At 46.3% G+C, this 17,551-nt stretch overlaps 1 protein-coding gene across 5 annotated transcripts in view; it reads left to right on the top strand.

Moving 5' to 3' along the window:
• Positions 1 to 17,551, top strand: part of LOC147460347 (Nucleotide-sugar transporter family protein) — a 122,955-nt gene that overhangs the window by 16,684 nt on the left and 88,720 nt on the right. For 4 of the 5 annotated variants that reach the window (XM_086511424.1, XM_086511422.1, XM_086511423.1 and 1 more), the window contains 2 exons: positions 13,021 to 13,069; positions 13,186 to 13,412. In XM_086511424.1, coding sequence (XP_086367550.1) covers positions 13,021 to 13,069; positions 13,186 to 13,412 — 276 coding nt within the window. The remainder of the gene's footprint in view (positions 1 to 13,020; positions 13,070 to 13,185; positions 13,413 to 17,551) is intronic. The other variant, XM_086511425.1, reaches the window with a different exon arrangement.

Here is a 17,551-nt window from a genome sequence, read left to right as displayed (position 1 = left end):
TTTGGGTTACAGCCTACTTATGCCCCAACCCAACGTGTGCAAAGGAGGGATAATGATAGAGCTAGCACATCAAATGTACATATGAATTCAATGTAATAGATGGAAATGACAAAAGTATGAAGGTCTCATTAAGTCATTTGTATCTATGTGTTACGACCTTTGTTGCGGATACATGCGATGATAAAGAGTGCTAACAACACAAGATTATCAGTGGCGTGTATTTATGGTATGCAATCGAGGACGTTTGCGGTTTCAAGAGGGGGGTATGTCACAAGGACATGGCAACTGTTAACTATGTCACGAGGACGTGGCAATTGCTAACCTTGGTTGTTGATTTCTTTTTGAAACCGGCCCGTAGGGCGGTAGGCTTTGGCTTTCACCCGAAATTCTTTACTTTACTTTAGACACACACAGAGAGGGAGAGAGTACTTTGCAAAAGGAACGTACGACGGGAATTAACACTTAAGCACACACACGGCTCGGAAGCTAGAATGCTCCGAGCAGACGCCGACAACCTGTAGGCCCCAAAATTGGCGCCCCTTTTGGTATTTCTTTATTCTTTAGGAGGGTAAATTACAAAGAAGAGTCCTGGGAATCCTTTATCTGTATCGAGCTAGATACCACCTGTTTTGGCCAAATTTCGGCAGCATAATAGTCCCAAAACTTGCGCAAAACCAATTCCCCTGCTGGAACTCTCTTCCATTAGCATAAACCCTCTGATTCCTGCCCAAAAACAGTAAATTCAGCACGCTGTATTTACTGGTTTTTGCCTTGTTTTCAGCCCCAAACAGTCTCCTAACTGTCCTCTGCTAGTGGGGCACGATTCCCAATGGTTCTGGCGTCCATATGGTTGAAAAACAGTCAATTTACAGCGCATACACAGCGCTGAAAACGCACCTGTAAGGTGAGGTTATGACCCTCACAAGTGCCTGCTTTGGAGTAGTAGTTAGCTACCCTTGTTCTTGTTGAAGGAGTCTCTTGCTTCAGCACAAAAGCATGAAACCACACAGCTGTACATCAGTTAAATGAAGAGCCCTCTTGTGGGGCATCACATAACTGCACATAGGGGAGAGAGAGAGCAGTGTGTAGTGTGCAGGGCATCACTCCTAGCACCACACTGACATGAGAGGGAAAGAAAGCACTCCATAGCTCTTAACCTGGGACAGGTTCTCAATGAAGTATCCCCCCCCCAGCATAAATCGAGTGCCCCCTCTTCTGCCCTCGACCTGTAATGCTTGTGTGAACAAATAGATGCAAAAGGGGAAGATTTCCATGGCTGCCAAAACCTGCGTATCGCTGAAAACGCAGCAAAACAGCCCTGTAAACACGCATCTGATGCCTTCCAATGCTGAAAATGAGCTCCTTGGTCCTAGATAAAGTCATGGGAAGCTCAAAAATGGAGAGAAAATGGCTGAAAATCACAGTTATCAGCCTCCAAAACTGCTCCAAAGAGTCAGTTACGAGTTCTCTTCTCCCAGACTTGGTAAATTGGCCAAAAAGTGCCACTTGGCACTTATGTATGCAATTTCCCACATTGGGCTTCCTGCTTAAAAATCTCTCAACTGGTGCATGAGTTGACTTTATAGCAGAGTAATAAAATGTTCCCCTGGTCATACCGAAGGTAATGACACGAACACATTTCACGGCCCAAAATAGCAGTTCCCTAATTTTTAGGAGATGCTTCCGTTGGGCTCCCGCTGGTCTTCTGACCATCTATCCTCATTGGAACCGCATCCAAAAGTGCAATGTGGCCCAACTCTCGGATACTTTCTGTTGGTGTTCCCACCTTGGCTTTGTGCCTTTATTGAGTTCACTTCCTAGTATCCACCAACTTGCTAAGTGCGACGAGGGGACATACATGACCTTGAACTGAGCCTAGACATCCTCAAGTTGCCCAGTCATAAAGCCCTGTACTACTGGAGGGACATTCACATTGACAGGAGGTACAGACTGACGTGGCCGTGAGCTCTCGCCAATCTCGAAAACCATAGGGATCTCCTGCCTGTCCTTTGAAGAGGAACCCTCTTCCATAATGCCCTTCCCCTTGTCGGCCATAGTGTAATCCCGCATTCTTGCACTCTGTCTCTTTATCGAGGCTCACTCTTTAAGGAAAAAGTGATTGATGTCTCGACAATGGAACCATGAAACCGGTCCGTGGGGCGGTAGGCTTTGGCTTTCACGTGAAATTCTTTACTTTACTTTAGACACACAGAGAGGGAGAAAGTACTTCGCAAAAGGAACCTGCGACGGGAATTAACACTTAAGCACACACACGGCTCGGAAGTTAGAATGCTCCGAGCAGATGTCCACAACGTGTAGGCCCCAAAACTGGCGCCCCTTTCGGTATTTCTTTATTCTTTAGGAGGGTAAATTACAAAGAAGAGTCCTGGGAATCCTTTATTTGTATCGAGCTAGATACCACGTGTTTTGGCCATATTTCGGCAACATGACAGCCCCAAAACTTGCGCGAAACCAATTCCCTTGCTGGAACTGTCTTCCACTGGCACAAACCCTCTGATTCCTGTCCAAAAATAGTAAATTCAGCACGTTGTATTTACTGGTTTTGCCCTGTTTTCAGCCCCAAACAGTCCCCTAACTGTCCTTTGCCAGTGGGGCACAATTCCCAATGGTTCTGGCGTCCATATGGTTGAAAAACAGTCAATTTAGCGCATACACAGCGTTGAAAACGCACCTGTAAGATGAGGTTATGACCCTCACAAGTGCCTGCTTTGGAGTAGTAGTTAGCTATCCCTGTTCCTGCTCAAGGAGGCTCTTGCCTTAGCACAAAAGCATGAAACCACATAGCTGTACATCAATCAAATGAAGAGCCCTCTTGTGGGGCATCACATAATTGCACATAGGGGAGAGAGAGAGCAATGTGTAGTGTGCACGGCATCACTCCTAGCACCACACTGTACATGAGAGGGAAAGAAAGCACTGCATAGGTGTTATTCCCCGTTACAGGTTACCTTTGCAAAGTACTTTGTGTGTGTCTAAAGTAAAGAATTTCGGGTGAAAGCCAACGCTTGTTGCCCCACGGGCCGGTTTCACTTTCCAATGATTCTTGTTTTATTTTTGAGACCCTCTTTTTGAAGTTGCAAATGCTCGGACATTGTATGGCCAATGTGAATGGTAGTTTCACCCGTAGACGGGAAGTTGGTCGGCATTGGAATTCGTATAGTAAGAGGATGTCTAGGCTCAGTGCAAGGTCATGTAGGTTCCCCTGTCGCACTTAGCAAGTTGGTGGATACTAGGAAGTGAACTCAATAAAGGCATAAAGTCAAGGTGGGATCACCAGCAGAAAGTATCCGATAGTTGGGCCACGTTGCACTTTTGGATGCGGTCCCAATGAGGATAGATGGTCAGACGACCAGTGGGAGCCCAACGGAAGCATCTCGTAAAAATTAGGGAACTGCAATTTTTGGCCGTGAATGTGTTCGCGTGTTACCTTCGGTATGACAAGGGGAACACTTTACAACTCTGCCGCGAAGTCAACTGGACAACCAGTCGGGAGATTTTTAGGCGGCAATCCCGAAACGGGCAAATGCTTGTAAATGTGCCAAGTGGCACTTTCCTGTGTACTTGCCTCATTCAGAAAAATGGGCGCTAAATTTTAAGCTGGGAGAGGCCTCTTTTTGGAATTTGTCACAGGTTAAGAGCTATGGAGTGCTTTCTTTCCACTCTATGTACAGTGTGGTGCTAGGAGTGATGCCTTGCACACTATACACTGCTCTCTCTCCCCCCTACGTGCAGTTATGTGATGCCCCACAAGAGGGCTCTTCATTTGACTGATGTACAGCGCTGTGGTTTCATGCTTTTGTGCTGAGGCAAGAGCTTCCTTGAGCAGGAATAGGGGTAGCTAATTGCTACTCCAAAGCAGACACCGGTGAGCGTCATAACCTCACGGTACAGGTGCGTTTTCAGCGCTGTGTATGCGGCGTGCGCTGTAAATTGACTGTTTTTCAGCCATACGGACGTCAGAACCATTGGGAATAGTGCCCCACTGGCAGAGAACAGTTAGGGGACTGTTTGGGGCTGAAAATAGGGCAAAAACCAATAAATACAGCGTGCTGAATTTACTGTTTTTGGGCAGGAATCAGAGGGTTTATGCCAGTGGAAGTGAGTTCCAGCAGGGGAATTGGTTTCGCGCAAGTTTTGGGGTTGCTATGCTGCCGAAATTTGGCTAAAACAGGTGGTATCTAGCGGGATACTGGTAAAGGATTCCCAGTACTCTACTTTGTAATTTACCCTCTCAAAGTATAAAGAAATACCGAAAGGGGCACCAATTTTGGGTCCTATAGGTTGTCGGCGTCTGCTCAGAGCATTCTAGCTTCCGAGCCGTGTGTGCTTAAGTGTTAATTCCCGTCGCAGGTTTCCTTTGCACGTTCTCTGTGTGTGTGTCTAAAGTAAAGAATTTCCGGTGAAAGCAAAAGCCTACCCCTCCACGGGCCGTTTTGAGTGGCTTATCAAAATTCTGGAGAAACGCTAACCCAAAGAGTGGGAAGAGTTCAAAAAGGAGTTTTATGCTCAATTCCTTCCTCGCGACTTCGCCGATGATGTGAAGAAAGAATAGGATTGGCTCTCCCAAAGGGAGCATGAAGTTGTATCTGACTATGTTGACAAATTTTGGGCAGTCCTCCTTAAAATTACTCCCTTTATGAAAGTTTCTGATGAAGAGAAGATGCGAAAGTTTGAAGTTTAGATAAGTATGAAGCTGTCACGTGCACATCTAACCCTATGTGCATGTGGATAAGCTACTTCATAACAAGGGTTCAGTTAGCCTAGCTTAGGAAATGTATTGGCACTTTTGTGAGTCTGTTCGCAAACCGTTCATGCCCAGGCACTTAGAGTAGATGCATATCCTTTGGTTGGACGCAGCATGATCATCAACATTACCATCAGAATCCATCAGGAGCATTTTCCAGTGCACAGAACCTATTTTCCCTATTTTAGCCATTTTCACTTATTATTTTTAAGTGATTTTTGTTGGGAACTAGGTAGGGAAAATGAGCCAAGGCAATATAAAAGAAAACCTAGCGCTAGTGCAATCTGGCAGAAGAGGAAGAAGTGCACATGCAAGTAATTTGCAGCAGGCATCTCTCTCTCTCCTCTCTCTCTCTCTCAAGCAAGAACCCTTGGCGTTTTTCACCAAGCAAGCCAACATTTTTTCTGCAGCCACTACATCGCCAAGAACCCCTCAGATCAGCGTTTGAAGCCCAGCACTTCAGCATTTTCCAAGGACAGCACTTCAGCATTTTCTTAGCCAGCAGATCAGCGTTTTGATGCAGCAAATCCAGCGTTTTTGATGCTGCAAATCCAACGTTTTTGATTCAGCAAATCCAGCGTTTTTAGACCAGCAAAGGCAGCGTTTTTGAACCAGCAAGAGCAGCGTTTTGCAGCAGCAGAACTCGACATTTTAAAAGGAACAGAACTCACTGTTTCTAGCAGCAATTCAGCAGATAGATCCAGCGATTGCAGCAGATAAAGAACAGCTTGAGAGGAGCATTTTCAGCCGTACGTCGTCTCCAACCTAGACACACATTGCATCATAGCCTCATGACTTGCATCAGTATCTTGTACCAGATTTGTGCAATCAATAGCATAGACCTCTCTCGCCATCGAGAGAGGGGTCCTTGGAGGAGGGTTTGACAACTTGTCTGGTGTCGTATTCTTCTCTCTCTATCTCTCGGTCTCAGCACCCTTATTCACAGTGTTTATCCACTTTGTTTGTGATCACTTGCACTCTCTCATTAAAGGAACGGAAGGCTCTCCCTTCCGTAAGTAAAAAGGAACCTTGAGCACAATTCGGAGCACTCATCTTGAGCAAAGTTCAACATTTACTTCCGTTGCACCTTACATTGGTATCAAAGCTTTGACAGTGTTCTGTATCACTCAAGGAAAGAACGACATAATTTTTTTGCTTGTTGTCGTCGCACGTAACCCAAGTCCACTTGGGCGTGTCGATTTCTAATCGTGTTTTTGAAGAGTGACAAGAAACCCAAGAAAGAAGGGCTTGTCCAGCCTCCCCTGGTTCTCTTTTTACTCATTGAGAGCGGACCGTGCACTTAGCGGCCGGCCAATCGACGTGAGGTGGGAAAAAACAACCTTGGTGTGAGCGCAAGGCCGCCAAGGGGGCCCACGGAAAAGAGAAGAGCTCAGGTGAAGAGAAGATCCTTCTCTAACACAGATTACAAGCTAAAGATCAACCTCAAGAACCTCAAGACCCTCAAGAACCTCAAGAACTCAAGAACCAAGACCCACAAGAACCCAAGTTCCTCGTGAACTTAAGAACCCACGACTTCAATGTATGGTCATTACCTGAAGCGGAATGGATACTTCGCATGGAGGTGATGAGCATGGCAGTGGCGAAGAAGAATTTTCCTCACCAGGAGGTTTTTATGACCCTCCCCTTCCCCACCTACGCCACGGATTGCACCGACTCCTATGGAGGCTTTGGTCAAGTCGATGATGGACATGATGGCACAACAACAAGAAGCGAATCGCGTTGCCGTGGAGCGTGAACGCCAAAACAAACAGGAAACCTTAGACCGCGAAGCACGCTTGGCGGTCGAGGAACGAAAAGAAAGAAAAGCAGATCGACAAAAAGCCGAGGAGCATGAACGCCAAATCAGACAGGAAACCTTGGATCGCGAAGTGCGCTTGGCGGTCGAGGAATGAAACGAAAGAAAAGCAGCACGACAAGAAGCCATGGAGCGTGAGCGTGAGCAAGTGCGCTTGGCGGCCGAAGAAAGACAGGCAGAGCGTGAGGCACAGAGAGAACTACGCATGCAATAGTTGGTCCGACAGGTTCTCACCTCGAAGTCCGAGCCAACCAAAGATGTTGGTAGTTCATCAAGTGGCGCAAGCCAAGATTCGGACTCCAACAACCCCAGTCACCGAGAAGTTGACTTTCAGTAAGTATGATGGTAAGATGGATGCTACTATTATTCATTCTTGGTTGCATCAATTTAATGCTTATTTTGCGACAACTAAGAAGGCAGGAAATAGCAAGGCTTTGACGGCAGCTATGTACCTTGCCGGTGATGCTATTAATTGGTACCACGCATGGCAAGAGGCACAGTTGACCGCGCACCTAGAGGAAGCCGGGGACGGCGTGCCGCTTTCTTTCAATAGGACTGATTTCCAAGACAAGCTTAAGGCGTGGTTTATGCCACCCCAGTACCTCGCACGATTGAAGGACGATTGGCGCGGTCTCAAGAAAAATGGTGCGCAAGTTATGTCTTTCTCTAATCGTGTTTTGCAGCTCGACACTCAATTACGCAAATCGGATGCAGAGCGCAAAGTGGCATTCCTTTATGGATTGGACGAGTATATCAAGTTTGATGTTGAGGTACTTATCCAATCAATCTCAATAAGGCGGTAGCAATTGCTCTTGCACAGGAGATGAAGCACAATAAGGGAAAGCCTAAGGAGAACAAGACTTCTCAAGGAATCTCTCAGACTTCTCAGAACCCGCAGAATGGTAAGAACGGTAAGAATGGTAACTCTTCTAGCCCATCTTCCTCTAATCCATTGGAAAGAACTCTCAAAATGAATCTAAGGGTAAAGCTAAAGCATTTGCAAAACCTAAGCTAACCTCGGATAAAAAAGCCGCACAAGGAATTTATAGGAGGATACATAATGGCTGAAGAACAAGTGATTTATGCTAAGGAAGGTAGATGCTATCAATGTCACGTCAAGGGTCACATTAAGAAGGCTTGTCCTAAGACAGCCCCACCTAAAGAACCTAAGGCATCCACAACAACCATAAGCACTTTAATGAACCAAGCTGAATCTTCTCATGTCTTTGACACATACATTGATGAGTCTCTCATGAAGTGTTATGGTCATGTAAAGGGTCAGTGTTTTATCATATTGTTTGATCCAGGCAGTATGCATGATGTGATTAGTGTCTCTCTTGTTGAGAGAGCCTGCCTAGAGGTTAGTCAGAAATCTCCTCTCGAGGTGTCTGGCTTCGCTCTCGGTATGGACTCTCATCACGAAAGAGTGCCTTGATGTGTTGTTTACAGTTCAACAGACTGCTTTCCATAGGAAATTTCTTGTGTCTCCTCTTTCAGGATGTGATATGCTTTTGGGCATTAGATGGTTTCGGGAGCATAACCCTCTCATTGATTGGGAAGCCAACACTCACATGAAATGTGACTCTCCCATGATCATTCGTGCTGAGGAGGGTCTGCATTCTTTGTCTCTCATTTCTCATGTGCAGGTAAACCCTGAATTACGACGAGGAGCACAAGCGGCATTCATCTATGTTGCTCCAGTTTCCCAGAGCATTCAGGCTCCAGACAGGTATTCGGCTTTGTCTACCAAGTTTAAGCATCTCTTTTTGCAGGATGATCTTCCACCCCGTCTCCCACCCGAGCGGCCGGAGGACCATCGCATCGAGCTTATGGAGGGGGCACAGCTTGTCAGTAAGGCTCCCTACCGTTTGAACAAGACACAGGAGGAGAGTTAGAGCAGCAACTCACGGAGTTGGTGGCTCGAGGATTCATAGTTCGAGTGTAAGTCTTTTTGCTGCTCCTGTTTTGTTTGTCTGCAAGAAGGATGGTTCGTCTCGTTTGTGTGTTGATTACAGGGCATTGAACGAGATGACCGTCAAGAACAAGTTTCCGATGCCTCGCATCGAGTATATCCTTGATAGGCTCAATGGGGCAAAACCTCAAGAACCCAAGACCCGCAAGCACCCAAGTTCCTCGTGGACTTAAGAACCCAAGACTTCAGTGTATGGTCATCACCCGAAGCGGAATGGATACTTTGCATGAAGGGGATGAGCATGAAGAAGGCGAAGAAGAATTTTCCCCACCAGGAGTTTTTTCTGACCCTCCCCCTTTCCCATCAACGCCAAGGATTGCACTAACTCCTATGGAGGCTTTGGAGCAGATGTTTATGGACAGGAGGATAGAACTAGAAGCGCAACACGTTGCCTTGGAGCGCAAGCGCAAAAGAAAGACAAGCAGCATGGGAGCAAAGAAAGGAAGAATTGGATCGTAAACACACAAAAAGAAAAGCAGAAAGAAAGGCCGACTTGGAGCGTGAGCGTGAGTAAGCGCGCGAAGTGGCCAAAGAAAGAATGGCAGTCTTAGAGCGTGAGCATGAGTACGCATGCTTGGCAGCCAAAGAAAGCGTAGCCGAATTCGATTGCAAGTGCGAAGAAAGACGGTTAGAGTATGAAGCGCAGAGCGTCCAACAGATGCAAGTGTCGTTGTGACTTTTTTCTAATGTGCAGGCGCCGATTGCAAAGGAACAGGAGAAGGAGACAGTGGCCAAAGAAAGAATGGCAGTCTTAGAGCATGAGCATGAGTACGCATGCTTGGCAGCCAAAGAAAGCGTAGCCGAATTCGATTGCAAGTGCGAAGAAAGACGGTTAGAGTATGAAGCGCAGAGCGCCCAACAGATGCAAGCGTCGTTGTGACTTTTTTCTAATGTGCAGGCGCCGATTGCAAAGGAACAGGAGAAGGAGACTCTCTCAGTCTCTTCTTTTCCAAAGCACGACACACATGATTTGCATGATAATGATAAGCATGATGAATTGCATGATAATGATAAGCATGATGATTTGCATGATCAAGATGTGATTACTCACGAGCATGATGGTTTGCATGATTAGGATGTGATTCTTTACGAGCATGATGATTTGGATGACAAAGATGTGATTGTTCACAAGGATGATGGTTTAGTTGATACTTTTTCTAGTGAAGCTAACCTCATTGCAGATCCAGTCAATCACGAAGAACCGATCTTGGCTCTCGAGTCGAGGTCCACAGAACCCCCACAGGAAGATTCAATCAATCACGAAGAACCGATCTTGGCTCTCGAGTCGAGGTCCAAAGAATTTTCCTCTATTTTAGTCACCGTCCTTATGTGATCCCTTTTCATAGGCATGACATATTGTACGATGAGCACGATTCACTCATGAATGAGCATAGATGTATGTGGATTACTCTTGAAAAGATGAAATGTTTGCATTCAAGGAATTCACATTCCATGTCTCTTCCTTGACATGACACAGTATCCGAAAGAGCACAAGAAGGATTGAGCATAAGCATAGGCATTTACATTGTGTTTTGCCACAGTTGATTGATTTAGATCTGAAAGACAAGATTCTATCTCAAGGTTTGCGTGTGTTTGATGAACGGTTTGGCACTCTGTCTCTATGTTTATCTACATTGCATGCACAATTTGTTCAAAAGACTAGAAATTTTCCAGTCACTTTATGTGGAATGGTATGTTCATTTTTTTTGTGTTGGAAGTGGTTTCAGGAATTTTCATCCTCGGAGATTCTTGAAGAAGGTAGACACATGACTATAGACGAAGTTGAAGCATTGAAGGAGCCTCAGAAGACTTTGTTGCTTTCGGCGCGGCCCAAAGAAGCAAGCGTTGCAGACCTTTATGAAGTTCAAGTATCGCATGACCCACGCATCAGAGTGGGCCGGCGAAGAGTCCTTTCTTGGACTCCAGACACTGTTGGCGATCTCTCTCAATGCCATACAGTTCGGTACCAGTACCTCACTTTGAAAAGGAGGGGATGTCACGTGACACATCTAACCCTATGTGTACGTGGACAAGCTACTTCATGATATGGGTTCAGTTCAGGTCAGTTAGTTTAGAATACGAAGTGATGTGGCACTTTTGTGAGTTTGTTCGCAGACCGTGCATGTCCAGACACGTAGAGTAGATGCATATCCTCTGGTTGCACACAACATGATCATCAGATACAATCAGATTCTATCAGGAGCATTTTTACAGTGCATAGACCTATTTTTCCTATTTTTGACATTTTTCACTTATTAATTTTAAGTGACTTTTGTTGGGAATTGGGTAGGGCAATTTGGCTAATGATGTATATAAGAAACCTAGCGCTAGCACTTTTTGGCAGAAAGAGGTAGCAAGAACTTCGGTTCAACAGGCACCTTCTCAGCAGAACCCCCCCTAGCAGGCCTAGCGTTTTTGCACCAGTTGCAAGACCTAGCGTTTTTCATCCACAGACCAGCCTTGGCGTTTTTGCATGGCAGATCAGCCTCGGCGACGACAAGACACAACAAATCAGCCCTATCGTTAGCAGATTCCACAGCAACATAACAAATCAGCCCTAGTGTAGCAGATTCCCCACAGCAGACTGTTTTCAGCCCTAGTGTTTTTGGTTTGTAGATCAGCCCTGGCGTTTTGCAGTTCCATCACGAGAGAATCAACAATAGCATCAGCGTTTTCAGTTTTCTGCAGTCAGACATCGCAGTAGAAGTCCCAAACCTCGCGGATCTCACCTTCCCGCAGCAGATCCTCGCCGCACGGTCAGATCCCGCGTAGTTTGCAGATTCAGCCCGGAAAACGCAGATTTTAGCATCTGCGTTTTCAGCGCGTCGTTGTTGCATCGTCGTCATCGCCATCGTCACCGACGTAAGAGTCAGAATTCAGCAGATAAAGATTTGCAGATTTCAGCCCTTAGCATTTTCAGATTTCAGCCCGTCTCATCGTCGTCCTCATCGTCGGCAAGTCCAAAGCATTGTAGAGATTTGTGCAATCAATTGTAGACCGCTCTCGCCATAGAGAGTGGGGCCTTCGGAGGAGGGTTTTGACAACATTCGGGTGTCGTATTCTTCTCTCTCTATCTCTCAGTCTCAACACCTTCATTCACAGTGTTCACCACTTGTTTGTGTCCATTGCACTCTCTCACTAAAGGAATGGAAGGCTCTCCCTTTCGTAAGTAAAAGGAACCTTGAGCACAGTTCGGAGCACTCATCTTGAGCAAAGTTCAACATTCACTTCCGCTGCACCTTACAAATAAAGTACCCAAAATCGCGTGATGTGCTGATGTGGCAGAGCTGTACGGACGGTCCGTGATTTGCGGAGGGATGCTCACATGGCAACACTGTACGGATAGCTTGCAAATCGCGCTGACTGTGGATGGGCACCTCTACAGATTTCCGCGTTTTGCGTTGCAAGCTTTTGGCGCTAGATTTTGGGTCCAAGATGCTTTTGAACTGTTTGCTCTTGGGGCTCTGCTTTTGGGGTATACCTTGTAAGAATAAAAGAGCCCTTGGGGCCTCATTGTGCAGAGCATTTGGGGCAGAGTTTGAGAGCAGAGGTCCCTCGGGAGTTGTACCTTGCAATGATCAATGATAAAGAAATACCAAAAGGGGCGCTAGACTTTGGGGCCAATACCTCTGGGTACAGAATTCTGCCGGGCCGTGTCGACTCTCTCTCTCTCTCTCTCTCTCTCTCTCTCTCTCTCTCTCTCTCTCTCAAAGGTCAGTGATTTTGAAGTTTCTGTTTGTGTGTTGCTATTGATTTTCTCACTTGGAGTGTCCAAGCGTGTTACAAGCCACCACTTTGGCACCCTTGCATACCATGATTTGATTTCCCTTGATTCTACTGATTGTCTTGATGTGTCAAAAGCTTTTTATACGAGAGTATATCCTGTCGTAGCTTTCTCATGCTCTGAATGAAACACACTGTCTAGAATAGGGCCAGTTGTTGCATAGGTGGGGCAGTTAACTTTGCTTGGGTAATATCACGTGGAACTGAGGGTGGATGCAGCAAATGCAAATGTATCTTCCCTGGCAGTCCACATTGTGGTCCATTTAGCTGATTGTCTGTTTTTCTGCAAGGTTTCCTCAATTTCTAGCAACTAATTATTCAACAATGTCCTCTTTTTTAATATATACATCTGCCAATTCTCAAGTCAAGTGTAACAGCAGTACTGGACATACAACCCAAAATTTTTCTTCAGAGCCCTGCCCCTCTTCTCTACTTAGACGGGCACATTGGCAAGTTTGACAAAGTGCCTCAGTATAGATAGAGTGCCAATGGCATACACACGATACTGTTGAGCTTTTGAGAAATTCTTGGTGAGGCGTCATCAGCAGATATTCTAATACCCCTAAAAGTGTCACCCGGACTAGATTCCTGGAGTGTGTCCCTTTCGAAGTTATCACAAACTTAGTTGGAATTTCAAAGGCCAAAATTTCTTGGCTTCTAAAGCTTGTCTTTTTGAACCTGCAGAAACAGCGTTATAGTAAGCTCAGCTGTGATCACATGTGAATGGGCTAAGGTAAACAGGGGACCACCTATCTCTTACTTCTACATATTATGTAAAACTGGTGCTTTGTTCACCTCCTTATGTTTCAAACCACATATTTCCATGTGTCTGAGAGATTTATTTTGCAGGTCGGATTTGCTTTGATTTTTATGGCTTGGGATGGTACATTGTGGTCCTTGGGCAAGGAATGGACCCTCTCTGGTGCCTTAATAGCATCCGGTCTGCCTGCAGCAATGTATGCTCTACAAAATTCGCTTTTGCAGCTTGGTTATCGACATTTGGACTCGCTGACATTTTCAATGTTGAATCAGAGCAAGCTTCTCTTCACTGCATTGTTTATGTTCCTTATATTACGGTATAAACATGATAAGCTCTCTCCATATGTTTATGCAAAATCTGATAAATCAACTTAAGCACAGTGGGATTGCTAGTCTGATATTTAATTCAAGTGAAATGTACTAACCATGGCTTTATTTGATTTTGTCCTATAGATTCTTTCGTCTGCTGTGGGGATATAAATCTCTCTCTCTCTCTCTCTCTCTCTCTCTCTCTCTCTCTCTCTCTCTCTCTCTCTCTCTAGCTGGTCTTTTTCATATCACGGTTGTTCTTCTTGAGCATATAGTTTCACATGTCCATGAGAGTTAGAGCTCCATCCCATCATCACCTATACTCATGTATATATCACCCCCCACACTCTGTTTGAGTGAACGGCAAGTAATCCATAGTTGCCTTGTGTAGCCGGCAAGTTGCCTGACAAGGCAGTAATACAAACACCACTACCATGAAATGAACTGAAAACAGAAACATGTGAACACTTGAGACAAGGGCGGATCCGTACTCAGATGCACTTCTTCTTTTTTAAGCTCTCGAGCTGTTTGTAAAATTGTCAGGGAGAGCCCAATTTGCAACTGATGAGTGAAAAGGCTACCCCTAGGCTCATATTTAAAGGCACCGAGCCTCAACTTTACAAGACTTGAAAAGCATCTGCTATCAAAAACTGACGCCCAAAAAGCTTTGAAAGTCTTAATAATTGACGCTAAAAAGCTCTCAGTCAAGTAGCTATGGAGTTTTGAGAAATGAAGTTTCAAAACAATTTTAAACGTTTTTGGGAGGTTTTAGTCCATGTTGAATTTCATTTGAGAGGTTTCATAAAATACTTCAATATAGATGTTGACATATATGCCAAGACAGTAAATGATCCTGCACATTGTATATTACGTCAAAGTAGGATATGAATTAGGTTTAGCATGTGGCAGAGAGCTCATGGCTTACTTGAAACTTGAAATTTTAAATAGACTAGATCTTGCTTCGTTGGTCCAGTGCCTTTGGGTCCATTGCTTGTTCATTGGGCAATCTCAAAAGGAAGATGTGTAGCCCTCCTACAACTTGCTTCCCTTTTTCTCTAGCTCTGCTGGCTATTATCTAAGGGGCCCCTCCATCTGTTTCTTGGAAACCACACAAGAAAAATTTGGTCTTTAAAGCAACGTGACTTTCAAAAACGTTTCCCCAAGGTCTATTGAAACGGGTTTCGTGGCACCTATGCTCCCATCACAAATGGTGCCATGTTAGTACACGTACGGCCTACCACGGATTTCCACCAAGATTGTTGGTGCAAATCATGCCATGTTGCCGTGTTTCACGTTGGGATTAGTGGCTGCCTAGGTATCTGGTATAGCGCTCGACATAGTCATGCCAGATCTAGGGGTCCTCCAGGGGGGGTGGTGGGGCGTGGCTCTCTCAGAATCCTACATGCTGTGGCGCAGTCTGTACTCATGAGAAGGTGGTATAGCTCAAGCTTTTGCGCCTCCTCGAAGGCCCGCCGTTTACGACGTGTGATGGCCTTTATCCACTCTCGGTGATCTCCTCCATGGCTCTTCGAGCCCGTAGTTGTCTGTAAAGATCTCTGCACTCCTCGTCGTACCATCACTTCTGGGGCATCATCCCAGAGGGTGGGGGTTGACCACTATAGGTAGTGTGTGGAATGCAGTTGAGGACTGAGGTGTGTAAAACTGTGATTTCGATGAGCCCGCTCGGCATCCAAGCAGCTCGAGCTTACTTCAGATGATGGCATCACGGTTTTGACCCTACTATAGATGTGCTTGAGGAGGAGGCCGACTTGTCGATTTTAGTCTACTTCCCAGGCCTGAGGCGAGAGTACCTCCCTCTTCTCCCCGGGATTGGTTCCATGTTCGGAACAGTTCTTGAGTCTCCGTGCACTGCAGCTTCAGTTGTGGCCAAGGTTGCAGGCTTACCTTTTGTGTGGGTTCTTGTTCGAGACACCCTCCCTCCCGAAGGCGGTACTGTTGCCTCAAGTGAGTGGGGGTTGGATCAGACAGTGTGGAGTATTCGGGTCTCCGGAACTAGTGTTTCATTTGTAGACAGATGGGCCATTTGGCAAAGGTCTGTCCTCGCAAAAGTCTCGACCCACAGCGCATGCGCAGCTTTCCAAGGTTGAGCATGCCCAACAGCGAGATACACAGGACGCACAGACTGGTACCTCGAATGAGACCAGCGATCAAACAACTGACGGTTGGCAGCAGGTGCTTGGCCGCCGTCGACAGGGGGGGTCTCGCCCCACTGCTCCCCCTGGTGGCCGACCTCCTGTAGCTCAGTAGCACTGGGTTCCGACAGGGAACCGTTTTGACCCCCTTGAGCAGGACCCGCCTGAGGAGGCCGGGTCCACTTCAGATCCTCCGCCTCCACCTCGTCCTACCTCAGACGCTGCCTCTCCGCCTCCCCTGCCTCCTCCCCATAACCCACCCCCACCCCGCCTCCCGTCCCTCCTCTCTCCCCGGTGGGGCCCACAACCTCATCTCCCGACCCTCCCTCACTTCTCCTCAGACGTAGGGGATTGGACACACGTTTGCCACGAGGCGATCTCTTGGTAGTGCTTTTGCTACGAGCCGTGTGGCTCGGGAGGGATAGCCCCATCTGAGGCCGCCTTTTCCGGTGTAGACTTCTCCTTTTGTAGCAGTCCCTAGAGGTTTGACTAGCTTTGACATTCGTAGATGTTGGGACTTCTTCGACTACAGTTTCACATAGCTCTTGGGTAGCATATTATCGGGAATTCCTGTCATAAAGTCATACAACAGAATACTGTCACCTCACAGTATCCCTAAAACTCAAATAGACATCAGGGACTTTAATATAAAAAATCGAGGCAATCTGTTGACAAAGGAGCGGAGCAACTCCCCTTTTGTGCATACCCACTGCACCACATTCCGCCCAAGTTAAGTTCGGGGTTCCATTTGGAATAGACTTGTCACGTGACACATCCAACCCTATGTGTCCGTGGACAAGCTACAGCACGACAAGGGTTCAGTCAGTCCAGTCAATCTAGATTTAGAAGTGATCTGGCACTTTTGTGAGTCTGTTCGCTGACCGTGCATGACCAGTCACTTGCATATCCTTCGGTTGCACACAACATGATCATCAGTATTCCCATCAGAATCCATTGGAACCCATCAAGAGCATTTTTATAGTGCATAGACCTATTTTTCCTATTTTTGACATTTTTCACTTATTATTTTTAAGTGACTTTTGTTGGTAACTAGGTAGGGCAATTTTGCTAAGACAATATATAAGCAAACCAGAGCTTTCTGGCAGAAGAGGCAGCAGGAGCACCTTGCTCAACAGGCAACTTCTCAGCAAGACCGACCCCCGCGACAACTCTGGCGTTTTCTCTCAACAGAAGGCCTAGTGTTTTTGCACCAGATCAGCCAGCATTTTTGCACTTGCAGATTCTCGGCGATACTAGATAGCAGATCAGCCCTAGCGTTAGCAGATTTCCCCGCAAGGTCAATTTTCAGACCTAGCGTTTTTGGTTTGCAGATCAACCTCAGCATTTTTGCAGATTATCGCGACAGAATCAGCCATAGGACCAGTGTTTTTCAGTTTTCAGCCTTTAGACACCGCAGATCAAGTCCCAAACCTCGCAGATCTCACCTTCTCGTAGCAGTTCCTCGTCGCATAGTGGGATCCATCGAAGTTCGCAGTTTCAGCCCGGAAAACGCAGATTTCAGCATGTGCGTGTTCAGCGCGTCGTCATCACATCGTCGCCATCGACATAGAGTCAGAATTCAGCAGATAAAGATTTGCAGATTTCAGCCCTTAGCATTTTCAGATTTCAGCCCGTCTCGTCGTCCTCCTCATCGTCGTCGACATCGTCGGCAAGTCCAAGCATTGTAAAGATTTGTGCAATCATAAGTAGACTGCTCTCGCCATAGAGAATGGGGCCTTCGGAGGAGGGTTTTACGTCTCTGGTGTCGTATTCTCTTCTCTATCTCTCAGTCTCATGCACTTCCATTCATAGTGTCCATTCACTTTGTTTGTGTCCATTGCACTCTCTCACTAAAGGAACGGAAGGCTCTCCCTTCCGTAAGTAAAAGGAACCCTTGAGCATAGTTCGGAGCACTCATCTTGAGCAAAGTTCAAACATTCATTCCGCTGCACTTTACATTGGTATCAGAGCTTTGGCAGTGTTCTGTATCACTC

The sequence above is a fragment of the Adiantum capillus-veneris genome, chromosome 4 (assembly GCF_014529385.1).
Source record: "Adiantum capillus-veneris isolate H3 chromosome 4, ASM1452938v2, whole genome shotgun sequence".
NCBI classification, from domain to species: Eukaryota; Viridiplantae; Streptophyta; class Polypodiopsida; order Polypodiales; family Pteridaceae; genus Adiantum; species Adiantum capillus-veneris.
The sequence above is the reverse complement of the archived record's forward strand: the minus strand, read 5'-3'. Positions and strand labels throughout refer to the sequence as shown.